Source organism: Archocentrus centrarchus, chromosome 21 (genome assembly GCF_007364275.1).
Source record: "Archocentrus centrarchus isolate MPI-CPG fArcCen1 chromosome 21, fArcCen1, whole genome shotgun sequence".
Taxonomy (NCBI): domain Eukaryota; kingdom Metazoa; phylum Chordata; class Actinopteri; order Cichliformes; family Cichlidae; genus Archocentrus; species Archocentrus centrarchus.
Window position 1 is genome coordinate 18040239 of NC_044366.1, and position 25706 is coordinate 18065944.

Sequence of the window (25706 nt, forward strand, 5' to 3'; positions counted from 1 at the left end):
TAGGACAAAACATAACCTTTTCTCAATGGGATCATACATGTGTGGGCATCATTGTGTACTTCTTATGGCATTATTCTTTGTATTCTGTCTCTTTTTATCTTCAAAGATTGCACCCACTCACTCACTGCCCAGAAAAAAAATTCCTTAATTCACATATGAGCACACGAGAAGTTATGCTAAAGGAATCACGGGTCATTAATTTGATATTTTTATGTCATTAATATAATTTTAATGGTACGATTCACGCCTGTTTATTTTATTTATTTGAGAAGAAAAAATTCAATACATCGCAAGTATCTCAGTTTGTAACATGTATACATGCCACAAATAAGTGCTTCAGTAACACAGACTGTCCCCAACCCCTGCCACCATGGCCAGAGTCGGCGCTGTGGAGCGCCACTCTAACCCACCCTGTGGGTTAAACTTTCAGTCATCAATTGAGTGAAGGGACAGGAGCCACGGAGTCCGCGGCTCTTAACTTTGGAACCGTTGGGCGCATCTGGACGACGCTGCAATGCTGCTGCAGGGAGGACGATCTGCTGCACAGGCTGCACTTATATTCTCTGTTTATATTCTGGAGTCCACTCTTGTGCTCGCCTTCAACCTTGACACCAAGCAAGTCCTCAGGAAAGACGGAGAGCCGGGGAGCCTGTTCGGCTTTTCTCTTGCCATGCACCGACAGCTCAACCCGGACAAAGTCATGTGAGTGGTGTCTCTAGATAACCGCATCTTCAGACCTGCTGTTCTCCTTTGCTTCTGAATTGAAAGTAGAGCTCTGCTTATGAGAGCACCTGAGCGCGCGGGTTCAGTTAATAAGCCTGTTGGAGCTTTTAGCCCCTTTTTTTGTCAGGTGACATCATAATCAAATGTGCCAGGATGTGCTGTAATAAATGCTCGGCTTACACCTACTTTTTATACGAACTTTAAATAGTGAGCGAAAAAACTTTTGAAACCCTCTTAATCGAAACTTTTAACTGCCGTCAGTTTTGAACTGATTCCCATCCAGCTGCGTTAGAGCAACTTATTAATGAAAGTTAGAAACTTTCTCCCAGACCCCACAGGGTCTCTCACATGCTTTGTTCTGATTTTTAGTGATTTCAGCTGTTTCCACGCTGATGCTTTGAATATGAAATGGGAAACAACCAAAGCATAACAAGTGAATTTACAATGCTTGCAGTGTCATGCAAATGTGCCTGTAGGGTCAGACCGGCAGAGTCCTGCGAGGAGAGGTGTAATAGAAAATAAAAGATTCTCAGGATAGCTCCGGAAATGAGTGGATTTTCTGCTTTTCTTTGTTTAACGCATGTGCATTATATTTCACCTATTATTCCTTACATTTAACTGAGTGATCAAAACCAGCTGATATATAAATATAATTCAATATAAGTTATAAGAATGTAGTTTTTAGCCTTTGGATCCGTGCCAAGATGAGAAAGAGCAGGAGTCAAAATATTTGAATATTTCTCCAGTGAAGGATTTCACCTGGCATCATTCAAGAAGCAAGGCATTCTTTAATGATTTCAAGATTACCTGGCTTGGCCAGCCCAGAAGGGGCAGAATTGACACCTGTGTAGTGACTCTGGTCATCTTGCCCCCTCAGTGTTAAGAAGAGGGTGTGATGTATAAAAACCTCTTTGCATAGGTGCTTTGCTGGCACTCATAAGACCCTGCAGCAACATGCTGAGAAACAAAGAGCAGGGATGAGAAACCCTGATAACATGACACACACACACACACACACACACACACACACACACACACACACACACACACACACACACACACACACACACAAAAGAAAAAAGAGAAATGTCTCAAAGATGCCAGAGATTACCCTTAACTTGTGGAATTTAATCTGATTGCTATTTTGACGACCAAGACAGGTCATAGTGGAGTGAATGCACAAACCGTGCAGTCTTTAAAGCTGGCATTTCAGATTAGTTTTGCACAAAGATTCCTTTGTGCATAAGGAAGCTGTGAAACTGAAAAAGAGGAACTTTAACATTTGTCAGACTTGGCAAATCTGAAGGGGGGGGGGGAAAGTCATGAAACTGATGTCATATTTGTCAGACAAATAGAGGCTTGAAATGTGACACTGGCTTGAGAGTTTGTTTTCAGCCAGTCAAAGTAAGAGGAGAGTGCCTCCTTTACATGCTGCTCCATGAGGAAGCTGACCCAGTTTAGGGAGAAGAAAACCCTGAATCTTGAGCAAATCTTGGTATTTCAGATAAAAATCAACAGACCTCCAGAGCAGCTTTTCTATATGTGACAGTAACCTGAACATTTGGGGGTTTTGAGCTGTTGTTTAGACAAAACATGCAAGCTTTAAAGGTAAAGCTGAAAAAAAATCTGCAGAGTGTGATGTGAGCATTTTCATATAGGAAATGTTTCCTTTCTACTGGGCAAGCTCAACAGCTGTATCACTGTGCAGAAAGAAGTATATATCTACCTGGCAACAAGAGGCTTGTGCTTATAACAGGATGTAAACATAATAACTGTCTCGCTTGCCTGAGCTCTGAGGTTATAGCTGCACATTTACTTTTGGCTGCCAGATGCAGTTTGATATAAAAAAAAAAAAACAAGTAGTTTCTACATTAAAGTGCTGACAACAAGGTTTATGGAGTTTCAAGCAGCCTGGTGAGATGTTTTAGTTTGTCTTTGAACACCACAAGACGAGTGTCATTAATTTGATTGTATTCAAGAGCAGTCACTACAAAACAATGTGGATGGATAAATAATATTAGACAACGAGAGTCTTGAGAACAAAAAAAGTACAGTGCTAAACAAATTTATTAGAAAACCTGTCATAAAAACAATAAAACACAAATATTTTAGAAATCTGTCAAAAACATCACTGAACCAAATTCATGTTTTTATTCCTAAATTTGAGCCGGCACACTGGACTTTTCTGAGAAATGAATCAAGTGCAACATTCAACCACTAAAAGCAAATTTTCTTTTTCAGGAATGCAAGTATATAACTGTAATTTGGCATCTTATTCAAAAAATAATAATGGTTTTTCCGCTTTTGTTTTGTAAAACTGTAAATTTGAAAATTCATGAATAACAACAATGACCCTATACTGGCATTAAAAATATCATTTCAATTAAACAGCCTCCACAGGCGGTCTAATAAATTAGTTAAGAGCTTCATACTTTGAATTTTTGGGTGAACTAGCCCTTTAAAACATCACTTTAGCTTTTTTTTTTCTACTTAAGATGAGCAACGTTTTTTCCATGTGTGAACTAACAATTACAGCTGCAACTAATGAATATTTTATTAATTATTACTTAACCAATTACTCCCCAGCCACGGGGAGCACAAATCAGTGTACACCTAGTGCCCATCCCAAACCTGAATAAATAGGGAGGTTTGTGTCGGGAAGGGCATTAAGTGTAAAATCAATTTAGATTTCCATGCTGAATCAGTCGAAGCCTGGGGTAACAATGACCGCTGTACCAGCACTGGTGGTGGAAGCTGCGCTACTGTTGGCTGGAGGGTTAGTGTGTCAGAGGAGGATGCTATGGATAGGGTGATGAAGGCAGATGATCTGCTGCGGTGACCCCTGAAGGGAACAGCATTACTTAACCAATCATGGTCTGTAGGTAAAAGGCTTGTTTTATCTGACAAACAGTCCAAAGTGTAAGAATGCTTTTTTTATGATCATAATTATACTTAAAAGGTGATTGAGTGAACAATTAATCAGTTGTTTAGCAGTCAGATTTCTATTTCTTATTAAAAATAAAACCTACAGATACTGAAGTGAATAATTAATTGGAGTGTAGCTCTATGGAAACACGAGTCAAGAAGAAGCTCAGCAGAGCACACAGACAGTGGTGATCTATGAGCAGCTCTGCCTAACCCAAAGCTGCGAGGACCGCTGAACCCGTGAAACCACAAGTCAGTGATGTGTCACGCTGGCCACATCTGCCGCTCCTGTTCTGTTGTGTGATGACAATCACTGGCAGCTGCAAAACTCTGCTGGCTATCGCTATTACTGTATATCAATCTGATTGTTATAAATCATATGTGAAGAGGGGAATGCTGGACCTCTTTTTTTCCAGGCATTCTGCCTGGTGAGTGATAGCTGTAACTCCTCTTATGTCAAACCAAAACAGGCTGAATTTCACCTTTAATTTTCTCCATTCTTCTCATGAAACTATTACTGCAGCTCTTTCCGTGTTGGTCTTCTGTTTGTTTCGCCACTTTCTCATTGCATTTATGGTGATAGGATGCTTTGTTTTTGTTTTGATTTCTGAAGAAGTAGATGAAGAAAAAAGTTGACGCTTGTTTCTATAAATCCCTGAAAGTATTGCAAAATCTGGCAAAGAGGCAATTTGATGCCTCTTCCATGAGTAATATGTTAAAGATGGGTTTAACATTCTCTCAATGAAACCAGACTGGGCATGCACTGCCATCTGTGCACATGTAACCCGATAGATTAAACACATCAGTGAATCAGCCGAGATCTTCCAGTCATGCTTCACACTGATGTCTGGCTGGTTTCAAGATAATAGAAAAGTGGTTAATAAACAGCCTTAAAGAGGCGACTCGGAAAACCCATCAAAAACTTTACTCTTTACTAGAAGTTGACACGATTCTGTGATATGTATCCAGACAATCACAGGTCAGCACCAATCAGTGTGGGATGTGTGAACTGAAACAGTCAGAACAGCTGCGGCCCGTCCTGTGAGTTCTTCTTGCTTTGAGTGCACAGCTGTGGAGGCACTGGAGCACATCTGTTAACAGAGACCAGTGAGATCACTGTGAAAGCCAACACCAGCCACTATGCATTTACACCACAGCGAAAGACACCCTGCATGATGACTCTGAGTGGGACATTTTACATTTGACATGGATACTCTTTTATAGTTTCCTCAATTTCTTGTTACTTGCAGACACATACACATCTGTGATGCTAAAATCAGCAAATGTGTCACCCCTGATTTGTTGATTAGGCAGTATTTTAGGCACCACACTAGCTGCACTGTGCAAATTGTGATAGATCATTTGATATGTTCTTTATATAGTAGCTATCATCCTCTGTCTAATGTCTGGGTCTTTTCCCAAGCTAATTTTTTTTTCCAGTCTCAGAAACAGCTTTTTCTTTGCAGCTCTGTCTAGAAGGTCAACATTCTGCAGTCGCCTCTTCACCATCACTGTTGGGGCCATTGTTCTACAGGAGCCATTTATTTAAGTTGCTAGCTGAGGACCTGTGATGCTTCCCTTTCTCACTTTAGATAATCGGGTGTGCTTGTCTTCTTTCTTGGTTGTGCACAAAGGCCTCCCACTTATTTTTCTATTCTGGTAAGAGCTTTTTATACACGTCTTCAGAAGAAACCTTTTTTCGGCACTTTGGAGAAAATCATCAAGTGCTCCAAGGCTAACAGATACTCAGCTAACTAAGTGATCAGCAGTTTTCAGCTGTGCCAACATAATTGCATCTGTCAATCAGTTTAAAAAGATAAAGTTGCATTAAGTAACACAATGTGCCAGGGGAACATACAGAGCGATGGCTCTTGGACATGGGCTTCCATAGGCAGTAGAGATGAGAGAGAGAGAGTCTGTTAAAAATCGTGCAGGCTTGATTGACATTAAGAACCATTAATTGTCATTTGCAACATTTCTGAAAGAAAAACAAGCAACCTCTTCTTTCTAAAGCATTTTAGGTGACCACACACTTTAGAGCCACAACGTATTACAACAGCAGGGCTATGTAGTGGGGCGGCTGTTGCTCAGGAAGTAGGGCAGCTCATCTGCTAATCAAGGGTTGGTGGTTTGATGCCTGGCTACTCCAGTCCACCTCTGTATCCAAAATGCTGAGCCCTCATTTGCTCGTGATTGATTGTGTTTGTGAATGTTGGATAAAAAAGCACTTAGATGTAGAAAGTCCTTGTGTGAATTGGTGAATGAGACACGCTATATAAAGCATTTTGAGTGCTCATGCAAAGAAAAGAGCTATATAAGAGCCAGACCTTTTTTAATGTAGTAAGAGTCCGTAGATTATATAGAAGGTGAATGTCGGGTTTTGGCACAAATTGGACTCTAAATTCAGACTCGGCACACAAGGGCAAGTTTAACAGCTTTATTTACAAACTAAGAATAATTTACTTGAAACAAACGGGAGGCTGCGAGAGAGGACAAGGAATCTTAGCTGGGACTGAGGAGAGTGTGAAAGAATCTCTAAATAACTGTGAGCAGATTTTATCTTACTTGAGGGACTCCAGAACAAAAGCTTTGGAGGGATCTGATTGGAGCTGGCAGGTTTTCAGACAGGGAGAGAGTGTGATGGTGGAGAGTGGGCAGGCAGGTGAGTTGCCAAGCATTTTCAGTTCTGAACTATATTCAGTACATCATTAGCCTCATAGCACAAGTGCCCAAGTCATATTTTGGTCAAATTTAAATATCTCCCTAAATGAATCTACAGTGTAAGCATCCATTAGATGTCAACAGAAACAGGCTTGTATTTTTTTCTTGATCACTCGGTTGTTTTTTTTATGATTATGGGATTATTCATTTTGTTTACAGAATTGATTTTGATCCACAGTAATAGTTTATTACCTACTGTTTGCATTTTTGATTGAAATGACAATTTGAATTTGATTTACTTATTTAAAATACTTTTTGCAGCTCTGAATTTAAGCCGGCCTATTTACCGTGTTGGCTCAGCTCTGCGGACGTAGTTAGTCCTCTGTGAACCTTTTAGTTTGACTGTTAACTGTTGCTCAGGTAAAATGTTAAAATAAAGCTAACTGTAAAGAAAGACTCCTTTTTATATTTGGATGTTACCAGGCTTTGTTTGAGGACACATTTAACAGTTTGGTCTTCAGGAGCGTCCCTCTTTAGCAAATGAAAAGCCACATGGCCACCCCCCAGATCAATGGGTGGGTCAAAGACGGAGCTGCAGTTATTGTGAGGAAGAAAGGGTGCAGAGGATTTCCTCTCATTCCTTAAGAGAAATTCCTTTATTGAAGGCTTGCTGGTCAGCTCACACATGTGTGAAGTGTGTACTTTTGTGATAGTGTAAAATGCGTCAGACTATTGTTTTGGAGCCAATTGGTCCCTGGCGACTCACATCCTGTAGTCTGATGTGTTTTTTTCACTGATACACTGTTACAGTGTAGTACAGTTTTTAGTTAGGTCGCTGAGTAGTCAGTATCAAATGGCGAGTTTCACATTATTCTGTTAGTAGCTGAGATTTATCAGTTTATCTGAGGAGTATCACACATATATAGGTATGGTACAATTGTAAAATGTGGTATGCCTGTTCCTTAGGTTTATATTCCACAGATAGCAGTAATAATAATAATATCTGCCATGTCATTCTCTTTGACCTGTGCAAGAAGCACAAGGTTGACAGCTGTGTTAAGAGTTGTTGATGAGACTGAAAGTTATTTGGATATAAGTTGATTCTACTTTACCACAAATAATAGCCTTTTTTTCCCAAAATCGCTATTGTGCACTCAGTGCGACTTTCAGTGAAGGAAGAACTGAAGTTGTGCCTGCCAACCCTTTTATCTGACTGAGGCCTGTTTGTGGTTTTTCTCGCTCATTTCCTGGCACCTTTGCACAGCTCTGACAGTGTGTGAAAAGTCACAGAAAGCAAGTGTTCACTGCATTTCCTATATGGGAGACAATGTCTAATTCAATTCAGTCAAACAGTCAAAACGACCCCCTATGAGCAGCACTTGGCGACAGTGGGAAGGAAAAACTCCCTTTTAAACAGGAAGAAACCTCCAGCAGAACCAGGCTCAGGGAGGGGCAGTCATCTGCTGCGACCGGTTGGCCTGAGGGGAGAGAAAAAAAGACATGCTGTGGAAGACAGCCAGAGATTAATAATAATTAATGATTAAATGCAGAGTGGAGTATAAACAAAGTAAATAAGGTGAATGAAAAGAAACAGTGCACTATGGGAACCCCACAGCAGTCTAGGCCTATAGCAGTATAACTAAGGGATGGTTCAGGGTCACCTGATCCAGCCCTAACTATAAGCTTGATCATAAAGGAATGTTTTAAGCCCAATCTTAAAAATAGAGAGGGTGTCTGTCTCCTGAATCCAAGCTGGAAGCTGGTTCCACAGAAGAGGGGCCTGAAAGCTGAAGGATCTGCCTCTCATTCTACTCTTAAGTATCCGAGGAACCACAAGTAAGCCAGCAGTCTGAGAGAGAAGTGCTCTATTGCGGGGATATGGTACTATAAGGTCTTAAAATAAGATCGGGCCTGATTATTCAAGACCTTGTAAGTGAGGAGAAGGATTTTAAATTCTATTCTAGATTTAACAGGGAGCCAATGAAGAGAAGCCAATAAGGGAGAAATCTGCTCTCTCTTTCTAGTCCCTGTCAGTACTCTAGCTGCAGCATTTTGGATCAGCTGAAGGCTTTTCAGGGAGCTTTTAGGACAGCCTGATAATAATGAATTACAATAGACCAGCCTAGAAGTAATAAATGCATGAATGAGCTTTTCAGCATCACTCTGAGAAAGGATGTTTCTAATTTTAGAAATATTGCGCAAATGCAAAAAAGCAGTCCTACATATTTGTTTAATATGTGCATTGAAGGACATATTGAACTAAGGAACACTGAGACCTTAAATACACACACACACAAGGTAATCAGGGCAAGAGAGACACCTGGGGAGGACGAGGCACAGGTGAACAGAATTAGACAAACAAGACAAGGAGACGCAAAGTAGGACACAAGACAAACAGAACATAAGACCAGCAAAATAAGACAGGAAAAGAGAAGACAGGGAAACAAGCGCAAACTTGACATCACATGGGGAGGCAAACACACTGAGGAAAAGAGACACAAGAGACTCTACACAAAAGGGAGGAACACTAAGGGAAAACACAGGAAGAACTAAACTCTAAAGCTATTGGGAACTTAAGGATGCATGATTAAACAGAAACCTAAACACAAGACAAAGGGCCAAGACATGGGGAACAAGACAGACACAGGAACACAGAGACGTGGGGAAGGTAAGAACAAAGGGAAACCAGAATGAAATACAATAACTATAACCAATAACAGGATTCAGGAATTATAACAAACTAGGAAGCTATACTGTAAACAAAATTAGGAACGCAGCAGAAATGCAACAAAAAAACAGAACCTCACATAAAAAACACAAAAACACTGGGTAACCAGCCCAGGACCGTGACATCATCAATATTAAAATTATATTTTTCAAGCGTGATCTGTCCAGCAAAGCAGCAAACATTTTTACAAACATGAACACAAGCATTTCAAACAGTAAAATATGACTGTTGCACACTGTGCAGGAGGGAACACAGAATCGACTTCATATACAATAAAAGCTCAAGAGCAAAACATACACAATTTCAGATATATTGTTCATTACAAATATTGGTGTAATCAGCATAATGAAGACTAGAATCACTATTTCTCAGTCCTTTAAAATAAACTGCTCTGCACATTATTCCCCAACCCAGGGGGGGAAAGACGCAGTGTTTTTTAAAACTGTTCTTTCATGCAGTTGTCTGTGTAACTGCAACCAATTCCAATTGGTACCATTTTTATTTTTCAGTATTGCTGTGATCTTTTTTTTTTTTTTTTTTAATCTGTGTTTCTTAAATTAATCTGTAAAAAGACAATCTGATGAACCTCCTCGATCTGTGTGTAAGAGTTGCTTATGTTGTCCCACTGGCTGCTGACATGAGCAAGACATGTAGAACACAGCATCTCTTCATGAAAAGCTGCAACATCTGTGAGAATCTGTTTTTTTTAAGAGAAGTTGTGGTCTTTAGGTCTTTTAGGTAGTATAAGTGTTGTGGCTGTTTAATGTTACAGCAAAATGTTTTTCAAATTGTTATTTATTTTTCATCTTCTCTTCCTTGTAGTAGACATTGCGTCTTACGTGATCACAGAATGATGTTATGTAATAATATTGTTTTCATTTTCGTGTAGGTTTCTGTAAAAAATTTATTTTTATTTCATGAACATTGAAACAGATGTAGGAAACATCCGAACACTAAAACATTATTTTAAGAAATAACTTATCAGCTGGAAAAGGGATGAGTTGCTGCCCCAGGTGGAGCAGTTTAAGTATCTTGGGGTCTTGTTCACAAGTGACAGAAAATGGGAGCAGGAAATTGAGAGACGGATTGGTGCAGCGTCTGCAGTGATGCGAACGCTGCACCAGTCTGTTGAGGTAAAGAGGGGGCTGAGTGTGAAAGAGAAGCTGTCGATTTACCGGTCAGTCAACGTCCCCGCTCTCATCCGTGGTCACGAGCTTTGGATAGTGACCAAAAGAGTGAGATCATGGATACAAGCAGCAGAAATGAGCTTCCTCTGAAGGGTGGCTGGCCTCTCCCTTTGAGATGGGGTGAGGAGTGCAGCCATTCGGGAGGGGCTCAGAGTAAAACTGCTGCTCCTCCACATCGAAAGGAGCCAGTTGAGCTGGTTCAGGCATCTGACTAGGATGCCTCCTGGGTTCCTCTTGAGGAGTTCCAGTCATGACCCAGGACAAGCTGGAGAGATTATCTCTTGGCTGCCCTGGGAACACCCCAGTGTCCCTCAAATGAGCTGGAGCAGGTAGCTGGGGAGGGGGAGGTCTTGACTTCTCTGCTTAGGCTGCTGCCCCTGCGACCCAGCCCCAGATAAGTAGAAGAAAATGGATGGATGGATTCTCATAATCAAGCTTTTTGATCAAACTGCATTCTGCACACTTAATAGTCACCTAAACGTGTGTCATTTGGTCATGTCTCCCATTGCATTAGCAATGATCATGTATGGCATGATAGAGGGCTAAGTGAGGCAGAAAAGATTTTACTCAGAATTGTAGAAGGTGAGTCAAGGAGCTGTCAGGAGATGGTGTGGAGGAGGGTGAGACAGTAGAGCAAGCAACGAAAACTCAGAGGAGGACATACCAGCTTTTGAGGAGCCTGAGCAGGGGCAAAATGACGACACCTGAAGTCCCTTATGGATAAGAAGTATTGAGTAGGGTAGGGCTATGAAGTTGTGGGATTTGGTTTCTCTGGCACAAACTGCAGTACAGGACACCGGCCTGTGAATGGAATCATCCTTCTATAATCTGAGCCAGCCTAGTTGCACTCTGTCTCACCTTCTAGAGAGCATTATTTCAAGGTAATGCCATTCAAAGTAAATATCTGGCTAGGCACCATGTTTCTAATATTTGTAGGGCCGAGTACAATAACTTCAGTTTCATCTGAATTTAGAAGCAGAAAATTAGAGGTCATCTAGGCCTTTATGTCTTTAAGACATTCCTGCAGTTTAACTAATTGGTGTGTGTCATCTGGCTTTGTGGATAGATAAAGCTGGTATCATCTGCATAGCAATGAAAATGTATACAATGCTTTCTAATAATACTGCCAAGGGGAAGCATGTTTAGTGTAAATAGAATTGGTCCTAGCACAGAACCCTGTGGAACTCCATAATTAAGCTTAGTGTGTGAACAAATTGGAGTGTATTAAATAGATATTATCCAAACCACTGCAGCACAGTACCTTCAATACCTATGGCATGTGGCATGCTCTAGTCTCTGTAATAAAATATTATGGTCAACAGTACCAAACACTGCACTGAGGTCTAGCAGAACAAGCACAGATATGAATCCACAGTCAGAGTCAATAAGAAGATCATTTGTAACCTTCACTAATGCTGTTTCTGCAGTGTGATAAATTCTGAGACCTGACAGAGACTCTTTAAATAAACCCTGTTCTGAAAGTGCATATGGTCTGCCACTTTGTGGCTGAGTTGCTGTGGTTCTCTAGATACTTACACTCTGCAACAACACCACTTTCGCAAACTGACTGGTGTCAGCAATGGCATCTTATTACAGTACCACATTCAAATTCAGTCAGCTCTTCAGAGTGACCCATTTTAGTGTAGGTTGAAACAAAGAGGTAGCAAGTCCTGCTGGCCACTACAAAAGACGCTGAATAAAAGTTTTGTTTTGAAAGGGTTAAGGGTTTGTGAAATCTTACTAAGCTGAAGTTAAGACTCTCATATTGAAGTATAATATCTGCAAACAGTTTATCACTTATTCTCTTCACCCTTGACTCTTAAAGTGAGGGAATCTGGCAGCTCAGTTATCCACTCTTCCAAGTATCCTTTGAGGAAAGGGTCACGTTAACTTGATTAAAAGTTCTTCTGAGTGATAAACTTCATCCCAGCCATCATTTTTTTTTTTTTTTTATCTTGATGAGAGTGGTCTGTTCCAGAATGACATTGCCCCCACCACAGGGTATGCGGGGTCGCTGAATGGTTTGATTAGTATGAAAATGGTCACTTTTGAGCGAAATTTCTCAACCATTTATTACAGAGATTCATGTGACCCTCGGGATAAATTGCAATAGATCTTTTTCTTCCAGTGCCAAAATTTATGTTGCAAAATGCCTGCAGAATTCATGACATTCCCATCAGCTGTAACATTCTTCATGTTTAGTTTGTTAAATTATTATGAGCATGAAAAATTACAGCCTTTAGCTACACAAAGCCAGTTGTGTGACTTTGGTTTTCCAAATCTGCACATACTAATTCAAGTTGGTTTTTAGAGTGTTTGCACTGGAAAAGAAGTGTAAGGCAGGCTTAGAGCAGAAAGCATGCACAATAAATGCTTGTTTTGGTCACTCTGACTTTAACTACCTGGTCATCTTTTTGCAGTGCAGCCTCTCTCATCTAAGCTGCAGGTCAAAGAGTTAACGAGTCTCCTGGCTAACAAACATCCACTTTTTTCCTTCATATTTAGCCTTCATATCTTTTTGCACACTTTTTATCTGTTTGCCTTTACTCGACAGTGACAACACAGGCATGAAACCATTGTGAGAAAAACAAGGTATAACAAAACAAATCTGCCTGACCGGAAATGAATGAGGGATGTTGTAGTAATGGGGTATATCTAAACCAAGCCACAGGATGCCACCATTGTTCTCAGTCTTTGCAGATAGGCTGAAAAGAAGAAAAGGGTCTGAATCCTCTGCCAGCCACACAGGATTGCACTCCTTGTATTGCTTGCCTTCATTGTCACTGTTGATATTTTTGCATAATGTGTACTGAATTCAACAAGCTCCTGACACACCATATATCTGAAACAACAGTTCCCAGACTTTTCATTGAATTTGGATTAATTACTTGAATTTTTGTATTTCTTGTAGGGTACTGGTTGGTGCACCCAGAGCCCGAGCTTTGTCGAACCAAGCAGCCAAAATCACAGGAGGCCTGTATAAATGTGAAGTCACCCAGTCTAATGATTGTGAGCGCATCGAGTTTGATAACGAAGGTGAGAACTCTGCCTACATATGTACCTAAACAAAATCTACTACCTTTGTAATTTTGACTGTTTGTAGGAACCAAGTTTTGTAAGTAGACTATTTGATTATGTCTGGTGCCAAAGGTCACCAGGGAATGTCACTGACTTTTCGTATTGAATTTTCAGTGAATCCACGTTCTGAGAATAAAGAGAATCAGTGGATGGGCGTAACGGTGCAGAGCCAGGGACCTGGGGGAAAGATCGTGGTGAGTCAAACTGAGTATTGAAACCATTGTTCTCTGGGTTCTGTTGTCCTGGTTCAGTTCTTATAAAGGTCTTGTTCTTTCAGACGTGTGCCCATCGCTATCAGAAGCGTTGGAATGTAAATACCCCCCAGGAGTCTCATTACATCCCTGGACGCTGTTATATCCTGAGTCAGGACCTAACCATCAACCCTGGTTCTGAAGATGGAGGTAACTGGAAATTCTGTGATGGCAGAAATGAAGACCATGAAGGTTTTGGAACATGCCAGCAGGGGGTGGCTGCTACTTTCACCAAGGACTATCATTACATGGTGTTTGGAGCACCAGGAGCTTACAACTGGAAAGGTCACTATTTCACTGTATCTAACAAGTACTCTTGATCAAGTGGATTAAAGTTTTTCTTTTACTACATACAGCTAATTTTTTTTTTCATGCTAAAATGCATTTTTAATATTTTCTTGTGTTCTTATATCCTCTCCAGGGGTTGTGCGAGTAGAGCAGGATAACAGCACTTTACTGGACATGGGAATATTTGATGATGGTCCATTTGAAGTTGGGGACGAGCGTACCAGGAACCCTGATCTTGTGCCTGTACCTGCAAACAGCTACCTTGGTGAGTTCATGAGAATACTCATGAAAATAACTAGAAACTGAAACAAGGAACTAGGGCTGAGTGCCCCTTAGAAATGTGGCAAAAAATAATATGAAATGTAACTTCACAACAGAAAATCTTTTGTCCAAAACCCAGAACTATGACAGTAACCTTTCCTTTTCCTTTGCCAAGTTAAAATTTTTGCTGTTATGATAATTTTAAAATTAACTATTAAGAAGAAATTCTTCTCTGATGCTCACACAACCGTTAGGTGTGCAGGTTTATTCAAAAAGAAAAATGATTTGGGACATACAGTCATGTAAAAAAAAAAGAAAAAAAAAGTACTCCCTTATTGCTTCTGTGTGAATTAAGAGGGTAAGTAGAAGCCAGGTGTTGCTAATCAAATGCACTTCATTAACTGATCATCATCAAATGATGATACATTTTGTATGCTTGATGTACACACAGATTTGTGCATGCACAGGGTGCCTGGGTGGCTTAGTGGTGAAGCTGGCGACCACATACATATGCCGCGTTACGGTGTGGGCAGCGCAGATTCGGGTCCCGGCCCGTCGCCAATTTGCCCGTGTGTTTTCCCCTGTATCTTTCCCCCATTTCCTGTCTCTCTCCACTGCCCATAATAGCTGCTGTGGCCAAAAATGCAAAAAAAAAAAAATAATAATAATTTGTACATGCACACTAATAGTAAATGAGGGCCAATTTCCTTTGGACAGACAAAACCAAAGTGGAGATGGTTGGCCACAATGCACACTCCCAAACAGCATGTCAGCACAAACACCTCATACTGTCAAGCATGGATGATTTGGGCTTGTTTTGCAGCTACAGGGCCTGAGTATCTTGTAGTCACTTAGCTGTCCATGAGCTCCTCTGTATACCAAAGTATTTTAGAGTTAAATGTGAGGACATCTGTCTGACAAATAAAACATGGTTGAAATTGGGTGGTGCAAAAGGACGATGAAATTATGCAACAGAATGGCTGAAAAAGAAAAAAGAAAAGAAACAAGATGTTTGAATGGTCCAGTCAAAGTCCAGACCTCAGCTGGATTGAAATGCTGTGGCGGGACCTTAAGAGAGCTGTGCATAAATAAATGCCTGCAAACCTCAATGAACTAAAGCAATCTTGTGAAGAAGAGTAGGCCAAAATTTCTTCAAAATAATGTGATAGGCTGATAAGGTCATACTTCAAGTTGTTGCTGCTAAAGGTGAAACTACTGAATCCTGGATTATGAGTCAGGCTTACCATCCAAACATATCCCTCAAACCAAGATGCAAGAGGCTTATCTTTTGCATCTTTTTTCACTTTCATTTTGTGCAGTTTAACTAGATATTCTGTACATCTCTATACAAACTTTTAATATCAAAAGAAACACAAGCTATACTGATTTTATTAATTTCAGAAGTATTGTCCCAAATGCAATAATTTTAATGAAGCTGAATTATTTGTTGCGCCTTTTAAAGAAAGGCTTGTTTGGAAGCATTCAAACACCGTGACAGAATTAGCAGTGTTTGTAGATTGTTGCAGTGAAAAATCAAAATCTTGTTGCTGCATTGGTGTCTCCTACTGGTTATCCAAAGCTATTGCAAAGAGATGGACTCTGTTTCAGCAGGTGTTACTGGAAGCAGTGGCCGTGTCATCTACAGCAGATTAATGGCATCTGTAAGTCATGTCCTTAAGAAACAGGGAAAAAAAAAATCCAGTAAAGACCTGACACAGGACCTGAGAGATGCATCTGACCCTTCAGCTGATCCAACTACTGTTCACTGAAGCCTCATCAGAAATGGTCTCAATGGAAGGGTGGCTCTCAGAAGACATTCCTAAGAAAGGGAACTGGGGAGAACAACCTGAGGGATCCCACATTACACAAGAACTGGACTGTAAATCTGTGGCAACAGGTCTGATGGAGTGATGAATCTAAATTAAAACGTTTTTGGTTCAAATCGTTATTAATATGCATGAAGGAGGTCAGGAGAGTGAGTGTCTACAGGCATCTGTTAAACAGGGTGGAGGCTCTGTCATGGTTGGGGGATATTGTCAAAATTGATTGAATTATGAACACCATTTTGATCCACCACCATCTGAAAAGCATCTGATTGGCAACAGCTTCATTTTTCAGCATGACGATGATCCCAAACACACTGCCAATGCAGTTAAAACATACTTGGATAGAAAAACCCACAAACTCTGTTTTTGCCTTATATCTTGTATTTCCATGTATGTTTGTGTATGTTTCAATAAATTGTTGCCCTTCTTTCCCATTTTCCAAAATTATAAAGAAATGAGGGGTGGCTCAAGACTTTTTCACAGTACTGTAAATCCATTTCACACTCTTTAGGGTTCTCTCTTGATTCGGGGCACTACATCACTAGTGTTAACCTGACAGTGGTGGCCGGAGCACCCAGAACCAATCACAGTGGAGCTGTAGTCCTGTTCAAGAAAGACACCGTAGCACACAATAGACTCTCAATGGAGCACATTCTGCAGGGTCCAGGACTGGGATCCTGCTTTGGATATGACGTGGCTGTAGTGGACCTGAATAGCGATGGGTGGGTAACATTTCACCTGCTTTTTATTCTGCATTTAGGTATTTTTATTAGACTGTTTAGTGGAATAAATTCAATATAAAAACTATACAAATTGCAAAACAGCATAAAGACACATTTAAGAAAAACATCTGTGGCTTTTAGATTTTGGGAAAGGACACAACTTCCTTTAGTATCTCTTTATTTTAATAATTATTTTTCCATTTTTAAAGTACTATTTACTTTCATTGGCTTTTCTTTTTAGCTCCGCTGTCAGTGGCACATGACAGTCAACATGACAGTTTATCTGATACCGAGCTGTATTGGCAAATTCTTCTGATACTTAGTATGAGTATTGATTAGGAAAAGGTTCAATATTTCACATATTGTACAGGTAAAACATTTGACAGCAGAGCTCTATAGGCCAACAGGTCTCGTGTTTACTCTGTATTATACTGATAAATATTTACTTCCCATCTAGGTGGCAAGACATAGTAGTAGGAGCCCCTCAGTTCTACATGAAGGGTGGAGACATTGGAGGAGCTGTTTATGTTTACATCAACAAGGCAGGAGTGTGGGAAGGAATCACTCCTGTCCGTCTAAACGGGACCAAAGACTCAATGTTTGGAGTGGCAGTAGAGAACATCGGAGACATCAATCAAGACTCATATAAAGGTGATTAGGCTGACCCTTTGTGCCTTAATTGTTCTGTCTTTATCATTTGCAGTTACATAAATTGTGTCTTTTCCTCGTACAGATATTGCCATTGGAGCTCCGCATGCAGATTCCGGGATAGGAAAAGTCTACATTTATCACGGCTCCGCACAAGGAATCAGAACCACTCAAGCACAGGTGGATGTTTGTTTAAAGTAGCCGTAATTGTAATGTTTATATTAAAAATGGAACACATGACTGCCTCTAGAGTAGGTTATACTGATGAATACACAGAAATGATGTTCCATCAGTGTTTTGGTACGATCTCAGTGCTGTGATCAGCTTCATTTTTGGCTTTCGCAGATCCTTGTTTGCCAGAGTTCTAAAAGCTTGCTGCACACTGACTGCTCTGAAAACTTTCTGACCACTTTAAAAGAAGTGAAAATTTAATGGCTTCTTCCTTTGCCCATTCTCCTTGAACTTTCATGATATATGCTTTGGTATATGAAATGCAGCTCCAGTTCCAAAAAAGTTGGGATGCTGTGTAAAACATGCCTGAGAACAGAATCCAGAGATTCGCAAATATTCAACAACAACAGACTGGAAAATTAAATGGTCCTAAAAAGAAACAGCTGGAGGAACATTTTGCAACTAATTAGGTTCATTGTACATTATTGGGTATAATAAGAGCATCTCAGAGAGAAGATTTTCCTCAACATAAATTTCAGTTTTTAAGTTTTCATCTGTATTTTCCAGGTCCTTTCAGGGAAAGACCACAACATTCGATTATTTGGATATTCTCTGGCAGGAAACATGGACCTGGATGGTAATTCTTATCCAGACTTGGCTGTAGGCTCTCTGTCAGATTCAGCTTTAATTTACAGGTAACTGGACCCTTAAACTTGAATTAAAATTTAGGCCCTACTGATCACAGTCACACTTTTATTTAACAATCTTTTTTTCAGGGCAAGGCCAGTCATTAGCCTCAGCAGAGTTGTCAAAGTCTCTCCAAATGAAATAAGGCTGACAAATAAAACCTGTGGTGACGGAGTTTGGTGGGTGTTCTAATATTATGATATTCAAACAGACTTAACACCAAAACATACTGTTTCCTAACAGTGTCCATTTTTTATCCATAGTTTCGCTGTGACTGCATGCTTTTCCTACAAAGCTAATCCTGCATCTTACAACCCAAAGCTAAGTATGTAAAAGGATATATTTTCCATTTCCTAAAAAAAAAGTTCTTCTTTCTCACACACATTCATGTATTTTACTTCAACACTGCAGCCATTAACTATTTTGTGGAGATGGACAGAGCTCACGGGAGAGGACTGACCTCCAGGGTGATGTTCCTGAACGAATCCAGCTCTGAATCTGAATACCAGTTCAATGGCACCTTAAACCTCAAGGAACAAAACCAGCAAAAGTGCATCACCCAAACAGCCAGACTTAAGGTAAATCATCTGTCACACAGCTGATCACTGAGGAAGAAGTCAGGAATACCTGAAGTCAGTTTACGAAGCTACGGTGTGTGTATAGTGTGTGCACAAACAATATGTTATTTCACATTTTAACTACAGTTTGTTGATGTGAAAGGGGTTCAAAACAGCTTCAAAAGCACATGTGAATAAATTTATAGGCAGAGATGACGTTTTGACCAAAAACATCCTTGTTGTGGTGTTAACCCTGCTAACACACAGACTGGTGACCTGTCTGTGTGACCCGCCTCCTGCGCAATAACAGCTGGGATAAGCTCCAGCTTATCTATGTGCATGAACATATGTAGAGCTAATTTAAAGGCCATTTAGAGGGTTGCTATCAGTGTTTATTAGTAATTAGTAATATATATTAACAGTAATAATATATATTAAAACAGATACATTTATAGTAAATTATAATAATAAATCCATGAATTTTCCTGGCTTTTTGTGATTTACAAAGGATAACATCAAGGACAAGATGCACAGCATCCCCATTGAGGTGTCTGCAGAAATCAGTCCAAAACAAGGGAAGGCAAAAAATGGCCTCCCTCCCCTCATGCCCATATTAGACGCCACTCAACCGAGCAAAGGCATCGCTGAGGTAAAGGCAAATTCTATAAGTAAATACAAAAAAATCATTTTATGAAGTTCATTGTGTAACATTTGTATATTTGTCACCATTTCCTGTTGTTGCAGGTGAACTTTTTAAAAGAAGGATGTGGAAGAGATCATATTTGCCGGAGCAACCTGAAGATGGAGTACAGTTTGTACTACAGACAACCGAACCAAGATGTGTACCTCCCGTTAAACAAGAGGTTAAAAATCATTCTCAGACTGTAATAAGATACAGTAGGCATGTTTTCAATTTGGTAATGTTATGGAACCGCTTGGACTTTGAAACCCACCCTGCTTTTTTCATGCACGCAGCAAACTGAATGGTTGACTCTCAGTGGGCCACCAACCCCGCTAAATATGAAACCATAGCCAGAAAACAAGCTCAGACATGCTGACTGTACAGCACGCACAACTTAAATCTGTGTGTGTGTGTGTGTGTGTGTGTGTCTGCGTCTGCAGCAAGAACAACATCCCAGAGTTTATTGTCAATTACGAGAAGAAGGACTTGGCTGTGTCAGTGACAGTAAGCAACATGAATGGTGATGATGCTTATGAGGCAAAGCTGGTGGGGAGTTTCCCAAATACCCTGTCATATTCTGGAGTCCGCTCTGATCAAACAACAGTAAGTCCACTGTAAAATTACTTTGTTATATTGTAACTCTGTTACAATATAACATATACAATATTGCCCCAATCTCCCTTTGCACTGGCACTGAGGGAGCGTGGGGACTGGCACTGTTGAATTGTGTGTTTTGTTAGGAGGAAGAGGAAAATCCAGTACTTGGATAATTAAGAGCACCCTGGGTGATTGAATCCATGACACTGACTGCTTGCTTCACTCTTCTAACATAATGGCATTGTCAAAATTGTTACAAGTTTAAAAGCTGGATTTTCATGGCACGAGTTCTTTAACATTTGTAACAGTTTGAGTGCTAACAGCTAAGGTCGAGTACAGCTGTGCAGAATCAACAAGAGGAGTCGCCTCCTGTTGGCCCTTAGGAGAAATGCAGGTTTAAGGGGCTTCCACATTGGCTTCATTTTTCCCAGACCCAGTGACTACGTCCATCTTTTATATATAGTTTATGGCCATGTCATAAAATAGTTGCTTGGACAGATTACACAGATTTTCCCATGTGTTCTTTTCTAGATGGAAAAGCCGGTCACCTGTCATGTAAATGTAAGCAGCTCTCAAGCAGACTGCGAGCTGGGAAATCCTTTTAAGAGAAACTCAAAGGTACAGATATGTCATGCTTATGTGCTTATGCCTTCTTAGGCACTTTGCTGTTGTGATTCATATATAAGAAATACTTTTCCTTTTTTTTTTTTTATACAAGGCTACCTTTAAAGTCATCCTGAGTGCTACAAATCTGACTCTTGACACCACTGAGATAGAGATTGATCTACAGCTCAGTACGTAAGTATAGGTGCTGAGTTCAGCTTTCTATGGGCTGCACGTATGCTTTCAAACTGGAATGTGTTATTGTTGTGATATTAATATACTGTGTATCATCATCTGAATAATGCTACTGACCTTGTTTTGTTTTTTTGTTTTTTGTTTTTTCATTTAGGACTAGCGACCAAGACGCTATCCATGTGAAAGTAAAGTGTAAAGTGATCATTGAATTGTCTTTGTCGGCCTCTGGGTAAGTTTGTTCTTGCAGAGATTGTCTTGTTAGTTGCTGCTTGACTTGTTTGCCTATACATTCATACCCATACAGTGCCTCCAACCTGCTTGCTTGTTGTTGTCAGGGAAGCCAATCCTTCGCAGGTATTTTTTGGAGGTGTTGTGAGAGGAGAAAGTGCAATGAAGTCAGAAGAAGAAATTGGAAGTTTGATTAACTTTACTTTCACTGTAAGTTTATTCATCTGACCTATTTTTTTTTATAAATATTGTTCTCATATAACCCACTGGCCATTTTATTAGGTATACCAGTTAAACAGCTTGTTAATGCAAATGTGTAATTAGTCTAACACTTGGCAGCAACCTAATGCATTTAGGCAAGCAGGCATGATCAAGATAACCTGCTGCAGGTTAAACTGAGCATCAGAATGGAGAAGAAAGGTGATTTGAGTGACTTTATATGTGGCATGGCTGTTGGTGTGAGACAACTTGATCTGAGAATTTTAGAAACTGCTGATCTACTGGGATTTTCCCACACAACCATCTCTAGAGGTTTACAGAGAATAGTGCAAAAAAGAGAAAATATCCAGTTAGCAGCAGTTCTCTGGGCGAAAATGCCTTTGAGCTGATTGGAAGGCAGCAGGAGCTCACCTCTGGTTACAGAGGTATGCAGAAGACTATCTCTGAATGCACAGCATATCAAACCTTAAAGCAGATGGTCTACAGAGGCGGAAGGCCACACCCAGTGCCACTCTTGTCAGCTAACAACAGGAGACTGAGGCTACGATTCATGTGGGCTCTCCAAAATTCGACAAAAGAGGAAAAATATTTCTGCCCATCTTCTGATGGCTGCTTCCAGCAGGATAACTCACTGTGTCACAAAGCTTAAATCATCTCAAACTGGCTTCTTAAACATGGCAGTGAGTTCACTCTACTCGGATGGCCTCCACAGTCACCAGATCTCAATCAAATAAAGCACCTTTGGGATGTAGTGGACCAGGAGGCTCAGATCATGGATTCATGGATGTGCAGCTGACAGCTCTGCAGCAACTGTGTGATGCTGTCACATCAATATGGATCAAAATCTGAGGAATGTTTCCAGCACCTTGTTGAATCTATGCTACAAAGAATTAAGGCAGTTCCAAACTTGAAAGGAGGTCCAACCCAGTACTAGCAAGGTGTATCCCATAAAGTGGCTAGTGTGTATTAATATTTCTATGACGTTGCAGAATTGTTTCCTATTAATTTCTCCTTCAGATTGACAACTCATGGAAGCCCTTGAAACCTCCTTTTGGAGCCTCACTGCATATTCATTGGCCCAAAGTTAAAAAAAATGGGAAATGGCTTCTGTACCTGGTGAGCATCACTTCTCAAGGACCTGAGAAGATCCACTGCTCTCCTGAATCTGAGATCAACCCTCTCAGTATCACTCAGGTAGCATTTTTGAGCATTTAGCTTAATGTATTTCTTTGCTTGACCACTGATCAATCAGCCATTATGGTACACCTCCGCTATCTGATTCTGTGTTGAATTAATGAGAGGAGATATTCTTTCAGCAGTCCTCTGTGTCTCGGACAAAGCGGGAAATTTTGAGAAAAGAGAGAGCAACCGGTGGGAAAAATTCTCCGTCAGACAGAAGTATTTTGGTAAGTCTTGATATGAATGGAAACACACGGTTTTATGAAGGTGCAGATGTAATGTTTGAATGGTGTCATTGCTTTCTAGTCCTGTGAAGACGGGATGAAGGGATGTGTGGTGCTCAAGTGCCCCCTGCAGGGACTTGATGGTACAGTAGTCACACTAAGATCCCGCCTGTGGAACTCAACCTTTATTGAGGTAATAAATTGTATTTTAATTGTTTTTATCTTCCTCTTCATGTTTATAAATTCTAATCTCACGATTATGCTTCTGAATAATTTTTTTTTTTTGTTTGTACGCAGGAGTATGCCTCTCATTCAGTTTTGCACTTGTCAGTAAATGCCACACTTGTACTTAATACTCAGAGGGAAAACGTCATACTGGGATCTCCACACATGATTGTAAGTAGCTCAACAGCTGCACAACATCATTAACCCTTTACTGTCTTGATCCTAACTTTGATGTTTTGCTGCAGGCGAGAGTTCAAGTGTTTCCTGACAGTGAAGTAGCAAAGAATCAGGGAGTTCCCTGGTGGATCATCCTGGTGGCAGTTCTCATAGGAGCCTTGATTTTAGCTCTGCTGGTGTATCTGCTCTGGAAGGTAAAAACGTGGATGTTACGCCTTTATATCTCCCATGTTTGGTTTAAAAAAAGAAAAAGAGGATGTGAACTAGCCTAACTCTGAGCACCTGTAACAAAATATGACAGTATTTTTTATTCAGCTTTACAGAAGTTGAAGTGTAGAAATGAAAAATATTGCTTATTATTACAAATAGCTCTGTGGCGGAAAAATTGTCAGCAGTAAATATCCAACAGTTTATTTGTAAGATTTCCCTGAAAAACCTGAGTTTGCGTCCACATAAATCTATTAAAATAAACTGAGTTAGGTAAAAATTACTCAGGGTCTGGGTGGGACATACCAGTAAGCGTGAGCTGATTTATAAAAAATTGCCACAAAGCAGATATTTAGTTTTAAACATGAATACCGCTGAGCGGCTGCCAACACACAGGGGGAGGGGAAGTGCTGTTTTAGTTAAGCTAAAACAGCAGTGTGTGATAAACTAAGCATAAACTAAGCATAAACTATAAACTAAGCATAAGCATAAACTAAGCATAAGCATAAACTAAGTGTGTGAGGCTTGATGGGTATTTTTGCTACTGTTTTGTTTTAAGAAACCCCGTGACCCACAGATGTAGATGTTTTTAACACTTCACCACCCTTGCTCCTCCTCAGTGTGGTTTCTTCAGGAGACCATCCAAAGACCAGTACAATGCTGCATATCACAAGGCAGAGCTCAACATTCAGCCATCTGAAAAAGACAAACTCAGTGCTGAGGACTGATTTATACTCTCTGAACAGGGGTAAAGTCAGCATGACGTGTGGTTACTGCAGTGACTAATGAACTTGCTTTCAAGCCAATTCTGCTGACTTGTAGAAGAAAAATTCAAATCAGACACATATTGCATGTTATTTGGGGGAAAAAAAGTCACTTTGCACCTAAATTTAGTGGAATGGACACGCTGAAGACAGATCTTTTTCTTCTGCATGAGAATACAAATGTCCATTTGTTGATTAGGTCTTTGTGCAATATGGTTCTGTGAATTTTTCTGAGATTAATGCATTTTCTTACCAATCGGTGTGCTAGTTTCCTGTTCAAAGTGCTTCTGCGGGTGCTTTTCCTGACATTCCCATAGCTGCTCGGCTGTAAAAGTAAAAGCTGCAAAGCGTGCTCAGCATTTCTGCACAGCTCTTCTCTGTTGTTTACAGAGCGTGCAAATATTGCTGACATTTGTTTTCCTTATTAATGCATTCTGAGTTTTTGTTCTTTTTTTTTTAAATCTCCCTTTCCTAGTGTGGATTCTTCAAACGCTCCAAAGAAGATGACAGCATCCCTCGTTACCATGCAGTGCGGATAAGAAAGGAAACTCCTGAGTACAAAGATGGAAAAATGATATATGATCCTTTTGAAAAAAAGCAGTGGATGACGACTTGGATGGACGATGAGAGTTACTCATGAGCGTTTTCTACTCGGATGTTTGACAAACGAGGGCGAGACTGAACTTTATTTTTTGTTTATTTCGTGAACATGTTGCTCAGTGATATATATTTCTGTTAAATACAGATGATGCTTTCCAGAAATTAGTTGGGTTCAAATTTTTACACTTTTTGCCAATGAGCTATTTTTTTTTAAGTGTTGTATATATTTAAATATGTCTGCACATGATATTTATTTTATCTTTTTTCAGAAAAAGTAACATTATGCAACCAAAGTTTTTTCTACTCATGTCTGCAGCCGAATAACAAAGGGGAAAGTTTACTGCTGTTTTTAAAGTTGTACTGTCTCACTGGAAGCCTGAGGTCTGTTCACAGAAGGTACAGCTGGTCACTGTAATATGAATGTAAATTAGATTTTGTGTGGATGTTATATATGTCTACTTTCAGTATTTTCCTCTTTGAAATTACATTTAGGTACACTGTCTTGTCTGATTCTAATGTGAGAACAGTTAATTTGCCTCATTTCTTACGGCTGAGGCGTTCAGGTAGCATCCACTGTACTATAGAGCCTCGTGTTTTGCTCTCTGTGAGGTATTCAAAGGGAAGATGGTGAAAAGCAACTGAAATGCTTTAATTCAAAATGCCTTTTTTAAATTTTTGAATTGTTAAGTAAAAAAAAAAAAATGCTTAAAGAAAATGGTCTATTGTTGAATTTTCTTGTCCTGAACATATGTGACAAAAAAGCAGGAGAGCAGTCGGTTATATTAATGACGTTATTTCACAATCAGCTATAACAAAGTCCTCTCCTCAATGGAAAGTCTTCAGATAGTCAGAAACCCAAACACACTGCGTTTCCAAAGAAAATCCTGTTATTGGACACTTGGAAAAATGACTACATTTAGTAACACCTGCAAAACTGAACAACCTTTGCTTCTCTCCAATCTCATTGTACATCGTGTATAATGACAATAAAGGCATTCTATTCTATTCTATGCTTAAAAAAACCCAGAACAACTGATAAACACACAGCAGAGGAGTCATATGGATGAGATGCCAGTTTTCATTTTCAGTTCAA

The 25706-nt window shown here is 40.0% G+C and overlaps 1 protein-coding gene across 3 annotated transcripts; it reads left to right on the plus strand.

Moving 5' to 3' along the window:
• Positions 1-452: 452 nt before the first annotated feature.
• Positions 453-25255, plus strand: itga6a (integrin, alpha 6a). 3 transcript variants are annotated; one of them, XM_030757773.1, is made up of 26 exons: positions 453-702; positions 13136-13260; positions 13417-13496; positions 13580-13838; positions 13975-14106; positions 16440-16650; positions 17108-17301; positions 17384-17478; positions 18037-18164; positions 18246-18335; positions 18420-18481; positions 18568-18734; positions 19222-19362; positions 19458-19576; positions 19836-19998; positions 20524-20610; positions 20711-20790; positions 20945-21019; positions 21126-21228; positions 22255-22431; positions 22554-22643; positions 22723-22833; positions 22938-23036; positions 23111-23236; positions 23870-23997; positions 24489-24625. In XM_030757773.1, the coding sequence occupies exons 1-25, from the start codon at positions 515-517 to the stop codon at positions 23975-23977; spliced, it is 3210 nt and encodes a 1069-aa protein (XP_030613633.1). In that variant the 5' UTR covers positions 453-514; the 3' UTR covers positions 23978-23997; positions 24489-24625. The 3 variants fall into 3 exon arrangements, with proteins under 3 accessions (XP_030613633.1, XP_030613630.1, XP_030613631.1); XM_030757770.1 differs by lacking the exon at positions 23870-23997 and having other exon boundaries at positions 24489-25255; XM_030757771.1 differs by lacking the exon at positions 23870-23997 and having other exon boundaries at positions 22557-22643; positions 24489-25255.
• Positions 25256-25706: the final 451 nt, after the last annotated feature.

What these genes read in the sequence shown, in the direction of transcription:
- itga6a (XM_030757770.1), top strand. Translation starts at nt 515, where the DNA reads ATGCTGCTGCAGGGAGGACGATCTGCTGCACAGGCTGCACTTATATTC. An exon ending in GATTCAGCTTTAATTTACAG is followed by an intron (nt 18,165 to 18,245) that starts GTAACTGGACCC and finishes TCTTTTTTTCAG; the next exon opens with GGCAAGGCCAGTCATTAGCC. An exon ending in TGATTAACTTTACTTTCACT is followed by an intron (nt 21,229 to 22,254) that starts GTAAGTTTATTC and finishes TTTCTCCTTCAG; the next exon opens with ATTGACAACTCATGGAAGCC.